Genomic DNA, 14,116 nt, shown 5'->3' with positions numbered 1-14,116 from the left:
CTTTGAGTGGAGCTTTGGGCCTGTTTGTATTCAGGGCAGGAGGTAAGAAGTGGAGCTCAGTGAAGGAGGCATATGAGAGAAATGGACATCAAAGGAGGATATTGGAAGGTAAAGAAAGGGTCTTAAGAAGAAAGGGTCAGTGGTACTTGAAGGAGGTTTATTAACGAGGTCCTTTATGACCTTGGGGTTGTCTAGTGATGTGGTGGGCGTGAGAGAGAAAATAGAGGTAATGAATATCGACTGTTCTTTTAAAAAGAGAGGGAGTTAAGGAAGGGGGAAGTGTTGAGGATCATATGACTATGAGAAGGGCTTTTCAAGTCATGGGAAGCTTTAGCCTGTTTTGTAGACAAAGAGAAAAGATTTACTTCAGGATTTTTTTTTTAAGGGAAATAATCACACAGGTCTGAAAACATGAATATACTAGAATGCTCATGATAGTGGAAAAACAGAGCCAGCATGGTGGCTCATGCCTATAGTCCCAGTGCTTTGGGAGGTCAAAGCGGGAGGATTGCTTGAGCCCAGGAGTTTGAGACCAGCCTGGGCAACATAGTATGACCCTGCTTCTTACAAAACTCAGACAAACAAACAAACAAAAAATAGTTGTGGTGGTGCACAACTGTAGTCCCAACTACTCAGGAGGCAGAGGCAGGAAGATTGTTTGAGCCCAGGAATTTTCAGGCTGCAGTGACCTATTAATATGATTGTACCACTGCATTCCAGCCTGGGTGACAGAAGAAGTCCCCATCTCTTTAAAAAACAAAAAGTGGATAAGCATTGGAAACCACCTAAATGTACAAGAAAAGTTTTAAGCACACACACATACAGAGTTTAGAAAAGTATCCACCAATATGTGAATAATTATTCTTTCTGAGTAATAGGCCTATGTTTTCTCCATTTTTTCCCAGGGAATATATATTACTTTTGTAAATAAGAGGAAAAGATTTTTTTAAAAAAGAGAGAGCACACGTACAGGAGTTATTGGCAAGGTGGCTCAGCTGCTACTCTGAGCTAGATACAAGGAAGAGAGACTGGGTGAAAGTAGGTCTTGTTCAATGGCTCAGATGTCTGAGGAAGTTAGGAGGTAAGGCCATCTGCAAAAGATGAAGTATGGAAGTTAGCACTTAAGAAATGTGGGAAATGTTTTAAGAGGCCTCTCTAAGGTTTTATAGTTTTGTCTATAGCAAAGGGGATATGAAAGAAATGGAAGAAACTGTCATTGTTCTGTACAGAAGCCAAAGGAGGTACCAGGAGACTGGAGTCCAGGTGGAAACCTGTAATGATATCTGACTCGGGGCTTCTCAGGCATCAGTCACATCATAGCAATTCAAACAGTGGAGCAGAGTTGCGGATAGCCTTGAGTTGGACCTAGAATACTGGATGGAACAAGGGGAAAATCCATTCCCTGCCTCTTCCAGCTTCTTGTGGGCACATCATTCCATCCTCTGCCTCTGTGGTCACATTGCCTTCCCCTCTTCTGTCTGTATGAAATCTCCCTCTGCCTCTCTCATATCAGGATTTGTGTGATGTAATTTAGGGCCCACCTGGATAATCCGGAATTATCTGTCATCTCAAAATCACTAACTTGATCACATCCACAAAGTCCCTATTACCATGTGAGGTAGTATACACAGGTTCCAGGGATTAGGACCTGGACATTTTTGGTGACCATTATTCAGCCTCCTATACTATTTTATAGCCCTGGGTCTGCTGACAGGTGGAGTGGCCATCACTAACCTGTAATCTGGTGAAATGGTGTCACCACTCAGTGTATGAAACCAGGGCAAGCCTTTTGCAATGAGAAAATCACCATCCTTAGCATGCCTCTCAAATCATCATTGCAGTTCACTGACAGCCCCAGCAGGGTGGAAGGAGGACTCTGTAGTGTCTGGAGCTTGTATTTTCTCTTTGTCCTTTTCAATACAGTACTCTTCCCGTATAGTCCTTCTTCTTTTAAAGTATCATGTTATTTTGGCCTTCTTGGATGGTAGCTAGCCGTCATTGAGCCTATGCTCAATGTCAGCACTTTATGGGGAGCATTGTTTAGCCCAAGACAAGCTAATAGGGATATTGCTCATTTCTTCACAGTAGAGAGAAAGAAACCATGGTTACTCAATTGGCCCAAAGCACGAGATATCGAAAGTGGAATGAGGTTTCAGGCCCAGGTCTTCAGCCATAGAACCAGTGCTCTTAACTACTGTGATGTATACTGCTTGATGGCTGTCATTTCTTTCATCAGTCACGAGTCCATCAGATTATTTAAGTTTTTGGTCATGTGTTTTTAAAACTCTGGTTTAGTTTTATTAGATAATTATAGCTGTTTCTGTAAGAAGTGATTGTGGGAATTAATACTTAATTGGAACACAACTAATTTTTCAAAATAATTGGCTGAGATTGAATCCTTTTTTTTTTAATTATAAGTGAGGGAAGTATCTCAAGTGAGAGTTGCCCTCTGTAAAAATGCATTAGAACCCCAACTTCATTAAACTGGACTCAAGATCTAGTATATTACCATTGCTTCTCAACAGCCGTTTCTTCAGAAGTACTTCCAATGAAAATTGTAAACAGAATTTCAAGGAGAATACTTAAAATGCTTGAAGAAATAAACAGCTCTAGTCATTTTAGGAGTAATGGATTTTGTACAGCTAATTGATGTGACGGGCATCCTTAGGTCCCTTAACCTTTCCTTCTTGGCACTACTTTATCCACTTATCTTTAGTTACATTGTATATGTAAAACTAATGAAGTTACATTTCTTTATTTTTGTAGATTCAAGGGGTAAATGTACAGGTTTGTCACATGGATATATTGCATAGTGAGGTTTGGGCTTCTAGTGTACCTATCACCCGAATAGTGAGTATTGTATCCAGTAGGTAATTTTTCAACCCTCATACATAGGATATTTCACTTGGTCTGCCTTTTCCGTGAATTAGTTAAAATAAACGAATTTCCATTTCCATTTCCATTTCCTTGAATTGGGTAAAATGACTGTAACAGATGTCTGTTGCATGGCTGCTAGAATTTTGGAAGCTCCATGGAAGAAGTCTTTTAAAAACCAACCCAAAATAACATAATATATACAAATTGTTGATACACATGTGAAAAGATGGAACTCTCATACATTGTGAGAATGTGAAATGGTACAACCACTTTTGAAAATAGTTTGGCAGTTTCTTTAAAGAATTAAACATGCATTCACCATATGATCCAACCATTTCACTCCAAGATATTTTACCCAAGAGAAATAAAAACAGTGTGTCCCTTCAAAAAATGTGTATGCAAAAGTTCACGCCAGCACTATTCATAGTAACCAAATGCTAGAAACAACCAAATGTCTGTCAGTTGATTAATGGATAAATAACATGTGGTCTATCTACATACAATGGAAGGGTATGTGACCATGAGAAGGAAGGAAGTACTGATTCATGCTACAACACAGATCAACCTTGAAAACATGATGCTAAGTGAAAGAAGCCAGTCACAAAAGGCCACCTATTGCATTATTCTATTTATGTAAAATTTCTAGTAAAGGCAAACTATAGGGACAGGAAGCAAATCAATGGTTGCCTGGGGCTCAAGGTGGGAGAAGGATTGACCTTAGATGGCACGGGTAAACTTTTTGGGTAATGTGGGTGTTCTACAACTACATTATGGTGATAACTGCACAACTGTATAAATTTGCTAAGTCTTATTGCACTCACACTCAGGATGGGTATATTCCATGGTTTATAAAGTATATTTCTGTAAATGCATGAATCATCAAAAAATGACATCATAGCAATAACCCATTATATACATAAATTTATTGATACTTCTAAGTCTCAAATTTTTATTAGAATGCTTTAAGTACCCTACTGCTTATGAGCCAAACAAGAGTTGATATATTGCCAATTTAAAGGTCAAAAGGTGGATTTCACTGTATCAGACTTTTACAGTCTAGACGCAACCTGTTGGGTCAGTGATTTTTTTTTAAATCTGATCACTGTTATGGGTTGAATTTTTGTCCTTCAAAAATGTATATGTTGAAGTCCTGACCCCCCGTACCTCAGAGTGTGACCCTATTTGAAAATAAGGTCTCTGCAGACATGTTTAGTTGAAATGAAACTGTACTGGAGTCATGTGGGCCCTTACTTTGTTATGACTAGTGTCCTTATAAAAAGAAATTTGGACACAGACACACACACACAGTGAGACTGCCATGTGAAGATTGAAGTTATGCTGCCACAAGCCAAGGAACAACCAGAAGCTAGAAGAGTGACCTGGAAAAGATCTTTAGTGATTAGCGTGGCACTGCCAGCACCTTGGTCTCAAACTTCTAGCCTCCAGAACTGTGAGACAATATATTTTTGTTGTTTAAGCCTCATAGTTTGTGGTACTTTATGACAGCCCTAGCACACTATCACAGTCACATCCATGAAAATAAGTTTGGGATGCAGTTTGGCTTTTGGTTTGTTTGGGTTTGTTTTTTAATACCTACGCACATTCAAATGCAGTGTCTGTAGAGGATAATCAACAGATCCTGCAGCTCTTAGTGTTTCATTTTGATAAATCTTTGTTCTGGATATTAATATTTTAAAGCATGGCTTTTTCTAAGTTTAAAAACTATCAAATTTAAGCAGTATCTTATAGCTCCCTACTGACTCACATATTTTTCTTTGTCAGCTCGTTTTGACAGGAGCCATTCAAGTAGCAGACAAAGTTTCTTCAGGGAAGAGTTCGGTGCTTGTGCATTGCAGTGACGGATGGGACAGGACTGCTCAGCTGACATCCTTGGCCATGCTGATGTTGGATAGCTTCTATAGGAGCATTGAAGGGTTTGAAATATTGGTGCAAAAAGAATGGATAAGTTTTGGACATAAATTTGCATCTGTAAGTAAGCAAAGCTAATTTCTAAAAATAGATCACTACCATTCGCGATTTTAAAACTAGTTGTTAAATTACATATTCAATATTACAATGAAAATCTGAGGAGTGTAATAAAAACTTTACGAGTTTGAAAATGCATGATGCCTTGGGTAGTGAAAGTCTTTTTAAAAAGTGACATGTTTATCCATCTGCACTGTTCGCAGTTTCACTTGAAAGTAATACAAAGAATCTTCATGGAAATGTTTACGTTGAAATTTCCTAAGAGAAGGAAGATAGACAATTCTTTCTCAAATAATATAGCTATTAGAGTCAAATATATTTTATAGACTTTTAGTTGAGGCTTTTATTTCTGATATGCATTTTTTAAATCATCAAGAAATGAATAAGTTCAAAAGCACTATTGTATAACATGGTGACTATAGTTAATATATTCTTGAACAATGTTAAAAGAATGGATGTAAAGTTTTCTTACCACAAAAATGGTAACTGTGAGGTAATGTGTATGCTAATTGGTATATTCAGTCATTCTACAATGTATATATACTTCAAAACATATTGTACACAGTCAATGTATATAAATTTCTCTCTCAAAAATAAAAATAAGTTTTAAAAAATAATCCCCCAAGAATTTTTTTAAATGAAATCATCAAAAGAACCTATTATAATTCATATTCCTAGGTCTTATTTCCAGATGCCCTTTGAATACACATTTTGACCCAGCTCCCCAGTGATTCTCATGAATGAGATCCGTAGGCTACCCTTTCAGAAACACTGCTCTGTATCCTTTTAGCCTTCACCCAGGTTTCATAGTGTGAATAACATTTTCAAGTAGAAAGAATCATTGTGTTTTTGTTTTGTTTTGTTTGTTTGTTTGAGATAGAGTTTCGCCCTTGTTGCCCAAGCTGGAGTGCAATGGCGTGATCTCGGCTCACTGCAACCTCCACCTCCTGAGTTCAAGCGATTCTCCTGCCTCAGCCTCCCGAGTAGCTGGGATTACAGGCGTGCACCACCATGCCCAGCTAATTTTTTGTATTTTTAGTAGAAATGGGGTTTCACCATGTTAGCCAGGCTGGTCTCAAACTCTTGACCTCGTGATGCGCCCGCCTCAGCCTCCCAAAGTGCTGGGATTACAGGTGTGAGCCACCACACCCAGCCATAGAAAGAATCATTGTTTAGTAAATGAATACATTGTGAGATTTTTTGGTTTTTTCTTGTTTTTAAGAGAGAAAGAACATTTAATTCTAATAATCATACCTTTTGGACATGATTTTAAGTCTTGAAACTTTAGGATTGTTCTCTTTGCAACTGAAAGAACTAGGTTGAGTGTATTGCTAACATACTATGTAGGATAATCATGTCCATTCTATCTATAGCTGTTTAGGACTCATACAAAATTCCAATCATATGAAATAATTGTAACAATCACCTAGGATGATGATTCTTTGGCAGTTTCTATTGGTATTTTACAGACGTTTATATACTTAATTTCCATTATTTTGAAACCTTACATTGCCTATATTGCCATGGAAGTATATATTATTTCCTCTCTGAGAAACTTGGCATTTAGAAGGCAGATTGCTGAATTGTATTGTCACATTTTGTGTTATATGCTTTCTCAGTTTTGTACCCATTAATTAAAACAAATTATCTTCATCAATTTATTTCAGCGAATAGGTCATGGTGATAAAAACCACACCGATGCTGACCGTTCTCCTATTTTTCTCCAGTTTATTGATTGTGTGTGGCAAATGTCAAAACAGGTAAGGAATATGTGGGATGAAAATACATTCGACTTAATGTTTAAATTAAACAATATAATGGTTGGGATTTGACCCCAAAATAATATAGGGTAGAGATAGAGATGAAGCACGACTGGTCATGTGTGAATAATTGCAGAAGCCAGGTATATGAGTGTTCACCTTTTTATTCCTGCTACTGTTGATATATCTGGGATTTTCCCTTAAAAAGTTTTAAAAATTAAATATTTAACTGTTATCTCTACTAGTGGAAGATCAATGAATTGACAGTACCAAGTTGTCGTTTATATATATTTTACACTGACACTTCTATATAGCTGTGTCTGCTATCTCATAATACCTTAAATAACTAAACCACACTGTACCTGCAGGAGAACCCAGAAAATCAGCCTGTTTATCTCCTTTTCCTCTTTATTGCTTTATTTAAAACTTAAAGTGCTCAGTCCTATATATACTGCCAAAAAAAGAACAACTGTAGTATGTGTGCAGATTACAGCCTCTGCTGTCCTTCCTAGAGCCCTACAATGTGGCAGCATTTGTTTACTTCTATGGTGTATCTTTCTACTTTTATAAAGTTTCAGTCCCGGTTTTTCATGCTTTGTTTGCTTGCTTTTGTTTAGTTCCCTACAGCTTTTGAATTCAATGAACAATTTTTGATTATAATTTTGGATCATCTGTATAGTTGCCGATTTGGTACTTTCTTATTCAACTGTGAATCTGCTCGAGAAAGACAGGTGAGTTAAAATGCTAATTTTTTGTTGTTGTTATATATTAGGCTTGCCAAAATGTATGTAGTCTGCCATGAAATATAAAAATATGATTAGCTTGTAAGACACTGTCTTTGACCTCAAAGAGTAGGAATTACATTAAATGTATGCATTTTGTGCTCTATAAAGGAAAACCTGAGGCTGGGTAACTTATAAAGAAAAGAGGTTTAATTGGCTCACAGTTCTGCAGGCTGTACAAGAAGCATAGTGCCGGCATCTGCTTAGTTTCTGGTGAGAACCTCAGGCTGCTTCCACTCATGGCAGAAGGTAAAGGGGAGCCAGTATGTAGAGATCACATGGTGAAAGAGGAAGCAAGAGAGCGGGGAGAGGGTGCCAGGCTCTTTGTAACAACCCAGCTCTCTTGGTAACTAATATAGAGTGACAACAAACACCTAAGAGAGAGCATCAATCTGTTCATGAGGGCCCTGTCCTCATGACTCAAACACCTCCCACTAGGCCCCACCTCCAAAACTGGGGATCAGATTTCTTTTTCTTTTTGTTTGTTTGTTTGTTTGTTTTTGTTGTTGTTTGAGACAGGGTTTCACTGTTGCCCAGGCTGGAGTACAGTGGCACAATCTTGGCTCACTGCAACCTCCGCCTCCCGGGCTCAAGCAAGATTCTCCCACCTCAGCCTCCTGAGTAGCTGGGACCAGAGGTGCACGCCACCACAGCTGGCTAATTTTTGTATTTTTAGTAGAGATGGGGTTTTGCCATGTTACCCGGGCTGGTCTCGAACTCCTGAGCTCAAGTGATCCACCCGCCTCAGCCTCCCAAAGTGCTGGGATTACAGGTGTTGAGCCACTGCGCCCAGCCTGGTGATCAGATTTCAACATGAGGTTTGGAGAGAACAAATATTCAAACTATGACAGAGCTTCCCCCAAAAGTAAAAATATAGCTACCATATGATCTAGCACTCTCACTATTGGGTACATATCTAAAGGAAATGAAATAATCATGTCAAAGAGGTTATCTGCAATCTCATGTATATTGCAGCACTATTCACAGTAGCCAAGATATGGACTCAACCTGTGTCCATCAACAGATGAATAAAGAAAACATAGTACCTATATACAGTGGACTACTACTCAGCCATAAAAAAGGAAATCCTACCATTTGCAACAACATAAGTAAATCTGGAGGACATTATGCTAAGTGAAATAAACTAGGCACAGAAAGACAAATACCACATGATTTCCCTTATGTGTGGAATCTAAGAAAATTTGAACCTATAGTAATAGAGAGTAGAAGGGTAGTTACCAGGGGCTGGGGAAGGGGTATGGGAAAGGGGGACATAGTGGTCAAAAGATACAAACCTTCAGTTATAAGTACTGAAGACCTAATGTGCAGTATGATAATTATAGTTAATGTATATTTGAAATTTGCTAAAATAATAGATCTCAAGTATTCTCACTACAAAAAAAAAAAAATTGGTAACTAGATGAGGTGACATGTTAATTAGCTTGATTGTGGTGATTATTTCATAATGCATACATAAAACATCACATTGTATACCTTAAATATATACAATTTTTGTTTGTCAGTTGTAAATAATACTTGGGGGAAAAACACAATTGTTTCCGGGAAAAGAGGTGAGAGAGAGCACTTTTTTTCATAACCTTGTCAAACTATTTGGCTTTTTAAACTATGTGCATATATAAAAATAAAAACAGTAACATGCAAATAAATACAATGTGGTATATAGATTTTGGCATCAAAAAGGTACAACTGAGGTTTTAGGTGGATTCAAAGAAAGGCAAAACTATGCTGTCATTCATGAAATGAAATACATATGTTTAATAAATTTCTTTTTTTTTTTTTTTTTTTTTTTTGTCTTTTGAGATGGAGTTTCACTCTTGTCACCCAGGCTGGAGTACAGTGGCACGATCACGGCTCACTGTAACCTCTGCCCCCCAGGTTCAAGCGATTCTCCTGCCTCAGCCTCCCCACCACTCCCAGCTAATTTTTGTATATTTGGTGGAGACGGGGCTTCACCATGTTGGCCAGGCTGGTCTCAAACTCCTGACCTCAGGTGATCTGCCTGCCTCAGCCTCCCAAAGTGCTGGGATTACAGGTGTGAGCCACTGCGCCTGGCCAAGAAATGTCTTTAGTCATTTATTTTGGGATGTTCTTTCAGGCTTCCAGTTTTAGCTTATTGCTCTTTCCTTATTAAAGTCATTACTGGGAAAAATTTCAGATTCTACCTTTGGTAATTTTAATTCTTGTATTTTTATTTCCCTAGCTCTGGTGTTTTGTTTTGTTTTGTTTTGTTTTTCTCTCTCTAGTTTATAGTCAGAATTTTGTAAACGCCTGCAATAGAAAGCAATGCAAATGTGAATATCTTTATGAGATGGCAACACTAGGCTAAAAAGTGAAGACTTCGTGTAGTCAGTTATCCAGATGTTTTCACAGATATGGATGTTGACATGTAGATTAAACATCTAGATGGTTGATTAAAATAACTATGTCCAGATGCCTACCGTCAAGTAGACACAGATTAAGATTTCATAGTTCCAACAAATAGAAAAGTTTTAAAAGTCATTGGGATCTTATGATAATTTTTCTTTTCACTGAATTAAGAAGAGTATACTACCTATCTGTTCATAAATGTTTTACCTAGCCAGGAATACTCTTCTTAGGTCAGTGAATTGCATTTAATGGTACAGTATCCTGCACCCCTGTCTTCAGGCAGAAATAGTGGCTCTCAAGCTAGGCCATTACCTATGCAAATATCGATAAGTGGCTGCCAAGCACTCACTGGCCCATGAGGCTTTTTGAGCTATTATGAGGATAATGTAAATGTATGATTCAATTTGATGCTGCACTGTATTGCTACAGGCTGCAAAATGGTTTGTGGATTTATGTGTGTTTTTACTTAGGCTTTCCACTTTCTCTCTCTCTCTCTCTCTGTAGAAAGTTACAGAAAGAACTGTTTCTTTATGGTCACTGATTAACAGTAATAAAGAAAAATTCAAAAACCCCTTCTATACTAAAGAAATCAATCGAGTTTTATATCCAGTTGCCAGTATGCGTCACTTGGAACTCTGGGTGAATTACTACATTAGATGGAATCCCAGGATCAAGCAACAAGTAAGTGAAGTAGCACTGTTAAAAGATAGCAATGTCAACTGCTTGCCTTAGATAATATTATTTGGTATGGATTTTTTTTAACAGCATGAAGAAAAAGATCAGACTCTAAAAACACACTTATTGTTAAACTCAACCTTAATTTAAATTTTTTTAAATTACTAAACCATGTGTTTTGATGTTAAGCTACAATTCTTCTGCCAATGTGATATAATTGTTTACTATAATGCAAGCTGATTTAAAGCTCTAGAAAATTTGAGTTTTCATAGCCAGAGATTTCCTTTTATCACTTGAAGTAGTTGTTCATTATATAGACATTGTTAGAACATTCTTTACATTGACTAGACTTAGATGATCCTGTTACGAAAATGTTTGCTACTCTCATTCAGGTGTATGCACTAGGTCAGCTAACATCAGATTGCTTTTCACTGAGTGTATTTACTTCTAAAATAAAGATAATTACTCTGTCAATGGTAGTAAATTCAGTTGGCCATTTATCAAACAAAAATGGAAACAATGAGTTTTGAAGTGAAAGACTCTACATTTTGTTAAAGACACACTTGGGCTTTCCATTCTCCCACCTCCACTCCATCCAAAATCAGAAGGAAAAATAGCCTGTTTGTAAAGGCTCAGCAGTGCTTCAGTTTGTGGATTTCTTCTACGCATTATAAATATTCAGTATTTGTGATGGTTCTTTGTAAAGGTTTGCACATTCTCCTGCAGTGTGGGTGGTCGACTACCTGTTCTCACAGTTCAGTCTTGCATAAGCACCAGCTTTAATGCCAGAAATAGGCTGTCCACAGCAGGGCCCCATAGCTGTGGCCTCTCTCTCAGATTGTTCATTCCTCTCAGGCAGTTGGCTACACGCCAGTCTGTGCCCTGCCTCCTCACTGGAGAAGTGCCCATTTTAAGCTGGCACCCTCATTTCAAGGTCTGTGCTACTCACGTGAAAGGCTTTTGCAATTTGGTAATGGTTGAAATGTGTATTCTTTTGGAAAGTGACAGATTCCAGGGCTTGAGAACATTCACTTGTTTAGTTTGGAATTTGAGAAGCAAATGGGGGGAGTTTATTTAACAGTAGTTCTAGCATTTTGGAATATCAAGTAAAGAATAAATAGTAATCCTTACAGAATTCTAACTGCTTTTACAAGAGATGTGTTCCTTATTAAAAAATATTTTATAGATGAGCACTGTGTTTGTCCTATACAATAAACCTTCTCCATATTTGTCATGGCTTGTTTTTAAAATACTGGCAATGAGAAAGTACGGGTAGTTTTTGTAGAAGTCCTGTAATCTCTTCTCACCCATTTGTACTTGGAGAAATTCTTGAAATTCAAGGAATTTGGAGCAGTTCATTTCTGAATTCATGAAGGTAACAATGATAATAATTGTGTGACAGGTCAAGTTTAAGGGTACATCATTAGAAGAACTTATTAGAATATATTTATCCCTCTTATTCTCATAGATCTTGGCAAAACGGAACTGGCCTGGAGAGGAGTACTCATTCTCTGGTAGGGGTTTTTACTTTGAGACAGGAATTGGCCTATATTGTGATCTATTGGCACGAATTCAGAAAAGAAATAACTTATCCTTTCTATGTGGATTTTCTGAATGTGAAGGATCCTATACACGTCTTTATCTCCCTAGGCACTTTGTGTTTTCATCTACCAAATCTTGAATGTTCTCATGCAGGCACTGGGGGGATGGCGAGATTAAGAAGAGGCGGTCTCTGCCCGTGAGTAGCTCCCAAGCTGGTAGGGGTGGTCAGAAACATAAGCCAATGATTATAATGCACAGGGATAAGTGTAAGAATAAAAGTATGAATTAAGTACATTAGGTTTTCTTAAAGATCTGCTTATGTAGAACATTATTTCATACAGAAATAGATTAAATCAAATCGCATAGGACTTTTAAAAGTACATAATATAAACCTAAAAGAATGTACTTAACCACTTAAAAGTTAAATTGTTATTCAGTTGCGTGAGCCAGAAGGTATACAAACAATTACTGGCCACCTGTAGTACTCACAGCACTATGGTGGTATACTATCAATGTTGAAAGATACAAAAAAATATATAGCCTCATAATGAGCTGTTAGCCGCAAGGAAGGCAGGATTAGTGTGCTTTTAAAAGCAAAAGCCACCAACCCTTGCTGTGACATAAAAACTCAGCAGAGTTTATGGAAAGACCAATGCTTACATTTGAAAAGCTATCAATAAGCAGATCTGGTGCTTTTATTTAATACGAGGAAATTACTCATGTCAAAAGCATAGTCACATTACAAACCTGAGTAGGAATTTCAGCTGCCAGTGAGCATCATAGGGTACTCTAGGAACCACTGCATTACATGTAGCTGTTAATCAGGGTTACACTGGATGTATTGAAATTTTGTTTAGTGGTAACTGAAGGATGAGATTCAGGACAAATATTAGCAGGCTGACCTGTGTGGTATTTGTTTCAGTCATTTTTGATAGAAAAATTAAAAGGGATCCGAATATGAAAATTGTTTGAAGCCTAAAATACTTCCATAATGAGCTGATTGCCTGTCTTCTTTTCCATGCCATGCCAAGCTGGGACATACTTTATAATTCATTTCCCAAGTGAGAAGTTGAGGTGTAATATTTTGTCACTTGGCTTGAAGTTTTCATTTCTTGTTGTTTGTCTTTGTATTCTATCACAAATGGACTCTTCTTTTATCTCCTCTAAGTGGTTTGTGTTTGTCTGTAGCCCAATAACTTCTACATATTTTATACCCATTACTTGACTGAATTATCTTTTTATTTCTAACAGTTTTTCTATGTACTCTCTTCAGTTTTCTAATGATACAGTCATGCCATCTGCAAAAATTACTGTTACCTGATTTCTTTTTCTTATCTAATTGCACATGCTCATTGTAATATTCAAGCTGATTCTAAATTCTAATACTCACATTTCAAAGGGAGGTTTTAAAAATAGCCACAATTTTGGGGGAGAATATCAAGGAAGAACCTGCCCTGCTATATAGCAAGACTTACTTGGAACAGAGTAGAGCCCAGAAACAGACCTGCATCGATGTGGAGACTTGGAATAGTAAGAAGGTGGTGATGTAACACATCCCTATGAGTGGAATGTTCAGTAAATGGTGCTGGGACTGGAAATAAAAGTTAACATGTGAAAACAGAACTGCTACCGTTTCCCCCAAAACCTCTTCCTCCTGCCATCTTCCCCATTTCAGTTCGTGGTAGCTTCAGCCTAGTTGCCCTGGCCAGGAACCTTAGAGTCATCCTTCACACCTTTCTCTCCCACACCCCATGTCCAATCTGTCAGGAGAGCTTGTTGGGCTCTGCCTTCAAAACACATGTAGAGTCCGAGCACTTCTCACTGAGCCCCCACCACCACGCTGGTGTGTGTTGCCTGCCCTCTCCCGTGTGTGGCAGCGATGGCCTTCTAGCTGGACCCCCTGATGCTACCTTTACTTCTTTCTACTCTTCTCAACATGGCAGCCAAAGCAGATCATGCCACTCAGCTGCTGGAAGCTGGCCAGGTAGCTGCTCTCCTCACCCAGAGTCCAGGCACAAGTCCTTACAATGGCCTCTTAAGCCTCGTGTGACCTCCACCCCACCCCTTACCTCTGTGACCTCCTGGCATCCTCACCAACAACTCTTT

General features: G+C 38.1%; 1 protein-coding gene across 2 annotated transcripts in view; it reads left to right on the top strand.

Annotated features, from left to right (window-relative positions):
• MTM1 (myotubularin 1) overlaps positions 1–14,116 on the top strand; it is a 103,249-nt gene that overhangs the window by 83,223 nt on the left and 5,910 nt on the right. For both annotated transcript variants that reach the window (XM_037989278.1, XM_037989277.1), the window contains exons 11-14: positions 4,660–4,866; positions 6,531–6,623; positions 7,241–7,354; positions 10,298–10,474. In XM_037989278.1, the coding sequence (XP_037845206.1) occupies positions 4,660–4,866; positions 6,531–6,623; positions 7,241–7,354; positions 10,298–10,474 (591 nt within the window). The remainder of the gene's footprint in view (positions 1–4,659; positions 4,867–6,530; positions 6,624–7,240; positions 7,355–10,297; positions 10,475–14,116) is intronic.

This window comes from Chlorocebus sabaeus, chromosome X (assembly GCF_047675955.1).
Source record: "Chlorocebus sabaeus isolate Y175 chromosome X, mChlSab1.0.hap1, whole genome shotgun sequence".
In the NCBI taxonomy this organism is placed as follows: domain Eukaryota; kingdom Metazoa; phylum Chordata; class Mammalia; order Primates; family Cercopithecidae; genus Chlorocebus; species Chlorocebus sabaeus.
Note: the sequence above shows the minus strand (reverse complement) of the source record. Positions and strands in the feature narration are given on the sequence as shown.